The sequence below is a fragment of the Mandrillus leucophaeus genome, unplaced genomic scaffold (assembly GCF_000951045.1).
Source record: "Mandrillus leucophaeus isolate KB7577 unplaced genomic scaffold, Mleu.le_1.0 Scaffold683, whole genome shotgun sequence".
In the NCBI taxonomy this organism is placed as follows: Eukaryota; Metazoa; Chordata; class Mammalia; order Primates; family Cercopithecidae; genus Mandrillus; species Mandrillus leucophaeus.
Genome location: NW_012107397.1, coordinates 1163030 through 1172782, shown reverse-complemented (window position 1 = coordinate 1172782; position 9753 = coordinate 1163030). Strand labels below are relative to the sequence as shown.

General features: G+C 38.0%; 1 protein-coding gene across 1 annotated transcript in view; it reads left to right on the top strand.

The window, feature by feature from the left end:
• The window catches only part of ROS1 (ROS proto-oncogene 1, receptor tyrosine kinase), a 144092-nt gene that overhangs the window by 36753 nt on the left and 97586 nt on the right, over positions 1-9753 (top strand). Inside the window, exons 13-17 of the mRNA XM_012002357.1 lie at positions 1248-1744; positions 3119-3331; positions 4108-4218; positions 5263-5441; positions 7644-7835. Of these exons, the coding sequence (XP_011857747.1) occupies positions 1248-1744; positions 3119-3331; positions 4108-4218; positions 5263-5441; positions 7644-7835 (1192 nt within the window). The remainder of the gene's footprint in view (positions 1-1247; positions 1745-3118; positions 3332-4107; positions 4219-5262; positions 5442-7643; positions 7836-9753) is intronic.

Below are 9753 nucleotides of genomic sequence, written 5' to 3'. Positions count from 1 at the left end.
AGCTGGAAACCATCATTCTCAGCAAACTATTGCAAGGACAAAAAACCAAACACCACATGTTCTCACTTATAGGTGGGAAATGAACAATGAGAAAACTTGGACACAGGGTGGGGAACATCACACACTGGGGCCTGTTGTGGGATCAGGAGGGGGAGGGATAGCATTAGGAGATATACCTAATGTAAATGACGAGTTAATGGGTGCAGCACATCATCATGGCACATACATACATATGTAACAAACCTGCACATTGTATACAGGTACCCTAGAACTTAAAGTATAAAAAACAAATAAATTGGATGTGCTTCTCTAATTCTTCCATTGGCTTCTTTCTCCTGATTGCTGGATTGTCCTGCTTCAGTCATGTGTGGTTTATAAAATGGTAGCTGTATTGCCTGAATCAATTGTAGATTAAAAAAAATTAGTCCACTGCAAATGCAAAGTAGCCATGCTAGACAGTTATAGCAAAATGATAACTGTACGATTAAAAATGGTTTAAATGTTTTACTTTCTTCCATTTATCACTCAGAATGCATGAGAAAATTTACTGATAAAATTAGACTTAAGGATGTATGTTTTTGGAGGAAAATGTTTGATAGTAATTACCGTATTTAGCCATGTGATTTCTATATAGTATGTTTTCCTTTAAAATTTTGGAAAACCCTTCCTGGCCAGGCTTGGTGGCTCATACCTGTAATCTTAGCACTTTGGGAAATCAGGGTGTGCAGATCACTTGAGCCCAGGAGTTCAGGACTAGCCTGGGCAACACAGTCATACCCTGTCTCCGCAAAAAATACAAAAATTAGCGGAGCATGGTGGCACACCTGTGGCCGTAGCTACATGGGAGACTGAGGTATGGGAGGATCACTTGAACCCAGGAGGTTGAGGCTGCAGTGAGCTGTGATTGGGTCACTGAACTCCAGCCTGGGTGACAGAGTAAGACCTTGCCTCAAAAAAATAAAAGACCCTTCCTGTTTTTGAATTTTTTTATTTCTTAAAAAAGTCACTTATAATAATTAAGAGACTAAGCATTACAAGCGAGGCTGAAATTTTCTAATGTTCCAACCTGTAACTTAAACGAATAGAGTATATCTTAGGAAATTACCTTTTTGCACCTTGGAAAACCCTGTTCTTAGCAACATCAGAGATACATACTGATTGTGCAACAGAATAAAGCAATTAGCCGAGGAGGTTACTCATCCACCTTTGGACTGAATCTCATGAGGTTTCTTTTGTTCCTATGTCAGGTATGTCTTTTACCTCCTAAGAGATGGCATTTATAGAGCAGACCTTCCTGTGCCATCTGGCCGATGTGCAGAAACTGTGCGTATTGTGGAGAGTTGCACGTTAAAGGACTTTGCAATCAAGCCACAATCCAAGCGAATCATTTACTTCAATGACACCGCCCAAGTCTTCATGTCAACATTTCTGGATGGCTCTGCTTCCCATCTCATCCTACCTCGCATCCCCTTTGCTGACGTGAAAAGTTTTGCTTGTGAAAACAATGACTTTCTTGTCACAGATGGCAAGGTCATTTTCCAACAGGATGCTTTGTCTTTTAATGAGTTCATCGTGGGATGTGACCTGAGTCACATAGAAGAATTTGGGTTTGGTAACTTGGTCATCTTTGGCTCGTCCTCCCAGCTGCACCCTCTGCCAGGCCGCCCGCAGGAGCTTTCGGTGCTGTTTGGCTCTCACCAGGCTTTTGTTCAATGGAAGCCTCCTGCCCTTGCCATAGGAGCCAGTGAGTGCTCTGTCCCCAGGGTGGTTACTGGCCTTGCTGGAATAAGAGGAAGGTTTGAACTGCTTGGTGTTGTGATTCAATTTTGAGAACCCCATGTGGCTATTCAGTCATCAACCAGAAGCAGCTACTTAGCTAAAAAAAAAAAAAATTTATACATTTGTCCTATGTTTATTAGTTTTACAGTAGGAGAATCTCTATACTTCTCATGTATATCCCAATAGAATAATTTGAACATTTATTGAGTGTCTGCTAAGATCCAGGCATTGACATTCTATTCAGAACAAATAGCCGGGGAGATAGAGTACTTGGGTTGAGATTTTTTGTGCCGTCGAACGCTTGCATGAATTTCAGCAATTCCCTAAAACTCTCTGAACTCGAATCTCCATCTCTGGAGAGAGGTAGTATGTGGGTGGATAAGCAGGTGGGCTCTGGAGTCAGCCTGCATGGATTCAAATACTTGTCTTGCCATTTGTTAACAGAATGACCCTGGGCAAGTTACTAAACCACTCTGTGCCTCAATTTCCACATCTGGAAAAGGGGAATATTTATTATATCTTTTAATGGAACTGTCGTACAGATAAAATTAAAATACATAAGTAGGGCACTTAGAACAGTATCTAGCACAGAGGTCAGCAAACTTTTTCTGTAAAGGAAGGACCAGATAGTAAATATTTTTATTTACTTTGTGGGTCAGATGGTCCCTGTCATAGCTACTCAACTCTGCCATTGTAGTGTGAAGACAGCCATAGATAATATGTAAATGAGTAACTGTGGCTGTGTTCCATTACAACTTTATTTACAGAAACAGTGGGCCAGATTTGGCCTGTGAGTGGAGTTTGCTAACCCCTGGTCCCCTAGGCAATAGTAAGTATCTAGAAAACATCGGCTGTTTTTTGCTTTAGAACAAAGTTAATTATGTCTGTTTGCTGCATGTCTCAAAGATGGCTGAAAATGAATAGGTAATTTTTTTTTTTTATTGATTGGGCTTCTTGGAGGAAGGTACTATACAAACAGTGGTAATTACATTAGAGATTCATCATTAAGCATTTTTTATCAAGAGCCTGATTATATCTGTTATTGTTGTAGAGAACCCCTCCGGCAATTGTATGCACCAAGCATGTAGCTTTGACTGAAGTACAGTCCCATTTGTTGGAAATGCTGTCTCCTTCAATGCAGCCAAATGAGTGGCATGAGGAATGAACACTGTCCTAGCCTCATCAACAAATTATCCCTGGTGGTTATCGAGGTAGCGAATATTACTGCCCAATTGCTCTCCCATTTGAGATGAGGCTGTAGGTGAATTTATTGAGAATCCTTGGTTTGCCCTTGCAGATGTCATCCTGACCAGTGATATTATTGAACTCTTTGAATTAGGCCCTTCTGCCTGGCAGAACTGGACCTATGAGGTGAAAGTATCCACCCAAGACCCTCCTGAAGTCACTCGTATTTTCTCGAACATAAGTGGAACCAGGCTGAATGTACCTGAGCTGCAGAGTGCTACGAAATACAAGGTTTCTGTGAGAGCAAGTTCTCCAAAGAGGCCAGGCCCCTGGACAGAGCCCTCAGTGGGTACTACCCTGGTGCCAGGTGAGAAAATGCTCTGGATTTAGGGAGTGGCTCTCACAAAAAGAGGACTAGCTGAGTGTCCTTTAAATTTCCTTGCCTTGGATGTAAAGAAATGAGAATGAGGGTGTACTGACCTCTTGAGTATGTGTTTGAGTAAACACATATTGAGTTTGTATTTATTTTCTGAGATTAGGAAAGCAAATAAGGCGCCGTGTGATATTTAATTAGTGTTTCTAACCTGCCATTTTAAACTTTCCAAGATATTTTTAAGGAAACACTATAATTGATTCTTTACAGGTTTCTTCTTTCTCATGGTATATTAAGCAGTGGCATTCCTGAACTCTGAGGGTCTAGCTGAGAGAAGTTGAGGGGCTGTGAATTGTGCTGAATTGCATCCTCTTGGCTGAAAAGACATGGAAGAATGACTATACCATTCACATTACTATTGTTATCACAATCTCTTCTGGATGCTCTGAATGGGACCATGACAAACAGTAGTCAAAGCCCCCTCAAAAATAATTCTACAATGATCAAGACACTGTCATAGGGGCAATCTCACCATGCGTTTTTCTTCACATTTCAAAAATTTATGTGAAAATCAGAAAGTGTGTTTAATGGGATCGTTCTTGTTACACAGATAACAATCACTCATATCCTTTTATAGAACTTTTCAAAGTGTTGACATTCTTTTACTTTATAAAGAAAATCATAAGATATAAGACATAGATATAAGTATATAAGATATCTTTAAAGAGTTTGCTTTCCCTGATTCTTTTAATTTCTTTTTTACTAAACAGCTAGTGAACCACCATTTATCATGGCTGTGAAAGAAGATGGGCTTTGGAGTAAACCATTAAATAGCTTTGGCCCAGGAGAGTTCTTATCCTCTGATATAGGAAATGTGTCAGGTAAACACCAAGTCCCCTGTTCACTTGAATGACAGATTTCTCCTCAAAAGGCTTCCCATGTCATTCAATAAATCAAAAGAATAGGGTATTTTGGTATTAGGTCAATAGTGAAAGGAAAAAAATATTGACTCAACTCTACTTCCAGTGATTCTGTTAAGAAAATGTCAGTTCTTACACAGGAATGCTATTTATTAAGTCACAAAATGTAAGGTTGTTTCTAGTTTTATGCCCACCAGGATGGCTTTGATATAATGCTCATGTATTAATCTACCAATGTCATCTCACATTAACAGCCTGTCTTGTTCCACTAAGGCAGTTATACTTAAGTAATTTACTATGTGTTTGCTATAAGACAGGAGCAGAAACTGCTGCATAGAATTCTAAATAAGGTGTAAGGAATAATTGGTTGAGAAAGAGGATTATTAAGTAATGAATGGGTAATTTGCCTGGAAGGCATTAGAAGGAAGAAAAGTCTTCATTCTGGGGTGTTGTAACAGTGATCTTGCCTGAAGATGACATCTTCTATAGTTATCTAATTGTTTATTGATTTATGTGGCCATTAAAAGTACAACAGCATTTCTGACCAACATAGGAGCCAGATGTAGATAATGTAGCACCAATGGAGAGAATGCCGCTTTGGCATTGGCTGAGTCTGGGCTTCCTCTTAATGTACCTGTGAGTCCTCAGGCAGAACACATGATCTCACCTTGTCTCAGGTTAACCATCTCTCAGGTTAACCATCTCAAAAATGGGAATACTTCCTACTTCATATCTTTGTTTTAGGAACTAAGTGAGATCTGTAAAGTGCCTGGGACAATGTTTGGCAAAGAAGAGATGCTTGATGTGTATCCACTGTTCTCTCTAGTTCCAGAGGTTAAGATTTTGGGAAACGTTATTGAAATATTCTTGACAGATCAAGTTCTAGTGAATATGTGTCAGTGTGTTCTTTAAAATTATGTTGAGGTGCAGATGTGATTTGTTGACTCATTATGTTTTTGTTGGTATGTATGAAAAATAACTGCTAATCATTCACTTTATTTTGAGACATGGATTGGTATAACAACAGCCTCTACTACAGTGACACGAAAGGTGACGTTTTTGTGTGGCTGCTGAATGGGATGGATATCTCAGAGAATTATCACCTACCCGGCATTGCAGGAGCAGGGGCTTTAGCTTTTGAGTGGCTGGGTCACTTTCTCTACTGGGCTGGAAAGACGTATGTGGTAAGTTAAAGCATGGCATTCTGGATGCTCTGGAACAATACTTATCCACTTCTGTGACTTGCACACCAATTTCATGTTTTGTTTTGTTTTGTTTTGTTTTGTTTTAAATACTTGTGTACCACCTATGCTATTATTTATTTAATGTTTATCTTTAAACAAACTCACTTAAAATTTTTTTTTGTTGTTTTTTTGAGACTCAGTTTCACCCTGCTTCTCAGGCTGGAGTGCAGTGGCGTGATCTTGGCCTCCGCCTCCCAAGTAACTGGGATTACAGGCACATGTCACCATGCCTGGCTAGTTCTTGTATTTTCAGTGGAGATGGGGTTTCACCATGTTGGCCAGGCTGGTCTCGAGCTCCTGACCTCAAGAGATCTGCCTGCCTCAGCCTTCCAAAGTGCTGGGATTACCGGCAAGAGCCACCGCACCCAGCCCCATCTCACTTTTAAAATGTGTTTTTGTATAAATTAAATTTGTTATCACTATTTGTTGAATTAGCTATTTTTTCCCCAATAATAGTTTAAAGTAAATACATGGAAATGCTCACCTGAGCATTGGTGTCTTGGCAGGAACATGGCATGCTCCAAAGGCATGATTCAAGGAAACTAAATAAAGAGACAATTTTCAAAGGTGTACACAGGGCTAGAGAAAATAAAGAAAAGATCGTGAAGCATCCTCATGGTTTACAAGTGTGGGAAGATATAAGTCTAGGTGTGAAGAGGCAAGGGGAAGAAGTAGAAGAACCTGGTGAGGGCTGTAGCTGTGGGAGAGTAGCTGATATGGACTGTGACTTTAGGCACACAAGCTGGCCACTATCAAGATGTATGGTCTGGCAAGGAGCCAGCTAAAGGAATAAGAACTCCAACCCCTCCTTCCTCCTGCCCTCTGATCTGCCAGTGCTTCCATTGGCTGAACCTCACCAGAAGCCAGACAACAACCCATTAGCCTAGCAGATAAAGTCCATAGATGTTGGCCTATGGGGGCACAGAATAGGGTGGAGAAGGTTGGAGATTAGACCTCGAGACAAAATAAAGACATCCAGCACACCTGTGGAGCGATATATTTTGAAGAGAAAGATGATGGTTAATGACAAGAACATTGGCCTGACAGATGAAGAAATATTATATTGAAATCATTTTTTATCAGGAAAGTGCTTGCTGTCCATTCATTTATTTGTCCAGCGATCATTTATCTACTACCAATGCGTTGAAATTCTTGAAAGAAGGCAAAGTAGGGAATATAAAATAAATAGCCGACATGTCCCTGCTCTTTAAAAAAAACAGCTTTGTTGTGATATAATTCACATAACGCGAAATTCATTCTTTTATTGTGTAGAATTCAGAGATTTTTTTGTGTGTCCAGTGTTGTGCAGCCACCATCAGTTGTCCCTGCTCTTCTGATGAGATAAAATACATATATGAAATAAAGAAGCATGTGAAGCAATGTATTTAGAGACAAAGTAATATGGTACAATCTGAATTCATAAGTGCCAAAGATGTGCGAGCAGAATGAAATTGAGTGGGGTTAGTCAGAAAACACTCCCTCAAATGGGTTAGTTTAAAAATGCTTTTGAAAAAGGAAATGGAAGAGTGGACATAAAAACCAGTTTTAAGTATTTTCTCTATCTCTTACAAAAGTGTTTAACTTCAGGACAAATTGTTTAACTTTAACCCACTTTACCTGTGAAAAAATAGGGAATAGAAATCCTTCATAAGCTTAATGTGAGGATTAGAAGAGTTTATATTTTAAAGATAAAAAAGTACAGCGCCTGGCACGTTATTGATACTCAATCATGAAATATTAGGGAACTATAGTGATAGAGAGGAGCAAGTAGAGATGTCATCATTTATAAGGACACATACATCTTTTTTTACATATAATCAAATATATTCCTATCCAGCAGTGTTCACATTGTCTGGATGTATTATTAGGAAAAGTAGTTATTTTTATGCGAAATAAATTTATTTCCCTTCTCTTTGGAGGCATGAAAACAGATAAGCCCTGTGAGAGCAGATGCCATGTCTGTTTGCCTGTTGCTATGTTTCCAAGGCTTATCACACTACCCAGCACATAGTGCCAATCACTATTCGTGGTTGAATGAATGAATGGATTAATCAAGCAATTTATTAATGATTGCAATAAACTATTCAGAAATAATAATGTCATTTGAAAGCCATTAACTGGCCATACAATTATGTTTTTTAGATACAAAGGCAGTCTGTGTTGACAGGACACACAGATATTGTTACCCACGTGAAGCTATTGGTGAATGACATGGTGGTGGATTCAGTTGGTGGATATCTCTACTGGACCACACTCTATTCAGTGGAAAGCACCAGACTAAATGGGGAAAGTTCCCTTATACTACAGGCACAGCCTTGGTTTTCTGGGAAAAAGGTGACAAATTAAAAGATCTGATCATTTAGTAATACTAAATAGCTGTATATTTATGATAATACTGTCTCTCGCTTGTTGTGAGTACTTAAAGCAGACTTCTAAAGGAAATACTGTTTTGGGAAGATCTTGATTTAACCAAGATTTCTGTTATTTGAAAAAAAAAGCCTTATTTGATGGTCATAATTGAAAACCTTATTTGATGGTCATAAGTGATTATATAAGTTCAAATGTACTATGGAGATTTTTTTTAGTTGCTTTATTTTGAGTGAACCCAACTTAAAAGTATTTTAATTTATAACTGTTTTTATAGTCTTAAGGACTTCTGTTGAATATTTTAGAAGCTTTGAATCCGGTGGTGATTAGGCATTTTACTATTTTCAATCAGTTTTGGGTACTGACTGTTCTAAAAACTGTTTCTAAAAACTAGGCAAATTATTTGACTTCTCCGTGTTTCTTTCCTTATCTGAAAAATGGGACTATTAACTATTATTCTACCTCCTAGATTTTTAAAAATAAAGATTATATGAGATTATTCATGAGAAGGAGTGGGAATAGGTCCAGGTACAAAGTAAATACTCAGTAGTTAAGCTCTTATTATTATTACTCAGCCTGCAAAATATGCCAGATACAGGAATGTTTCTAAAGCAAATGTTACTTTTACTTCCTCAGCTTCTACAGCAATACCCATTTTTGTTGAATCTGTTTAGCTACCCACTAGGTATCCATCTAAGTTTCTAAATTTTAATTTTTTTCTGATCATAATAGTGACACATTTCAACTATAGAAAACTTGAAAATTGCAGGAATGCGTTAAGAATAAATAAATTATTCACACTATTTCTACCTAATACATCCCTTAAGATTTCTTATTTTAAGTCATTTTTTTTCTGCAGAGATAAAATATACATAATACAGAATACCAGATCATTTAAAAAATATATGTGTATATATATGAACTAATAGTTGAGTCACTTGATCTCCAATTCCAATAACATATATGGGCCATAATTCCTAGGATATTTCAAGAGACCTGATTTGCATTACATGGATTATAACACAAGCATTTAAAAGAGATGGAAATTTATGTACTATATCCAAAGATTAATCATTCTTGTCAAATAACAAAAAGGTCCCTTAATTCTATTTTGGAGTCACTTGAGTCTGAATACAAAGAAAGCATTTTTTTTTTTCAAAAAATGTAATTGTTAGGGAAAAGCATTTTCATTTTTGTAAAAACACATTGATAATATTATCTCAAGAGTAACTTCTTCTCCAGCTCGGGGACTTTGTCAGTAATCTTCCCAGTATTCTGATATGGTTGTTTGAGTACTCTCACTAGCCAGGAAAAAGCTCTGGTGTGACCTTGGGGACTTTCCCATAAATGAGTGAGTCATCTCAGCATGTTTGGGGGAAATTCATCCTTCTTACCCCTCTTTAAATCCCCCCTCCAAATGCTTATACACTGCAGATGGGAATGTAAATTAATACAACATCTGTGGAAAACAGTGCAGAGATTTCTTAAAGAACTAATAATATTTCTATCATTCGATCCAGCAATCCCACTACAGGGTATCTCCCCAAAGGAAAAGAAGTCATTATATCAAAAAGACACCTGTACACGTATGTTTATGGCAGCACAATTTGCAATTGCAAAGACAGGGAACCAACCTAAGTGCCCATCAACTGATTAGTGGATAAAGAAAATGTGGTATAAATACACCATGGAATACACTCAGCCATAAAAAAAAGAAGGAAATAATATCTTTTGCAGCAACTTGAATGGAGCTGGAGACCATTATTCTAAGTAAAGTAACTCAGGAATGGCAAACCAAATACTGTATGTTCTCACTTATAAGTGGGAGCTAAGCCACGGGTATGCAAAAGCATACAGAGTAATATAATAGACTTTGGAGACTCAG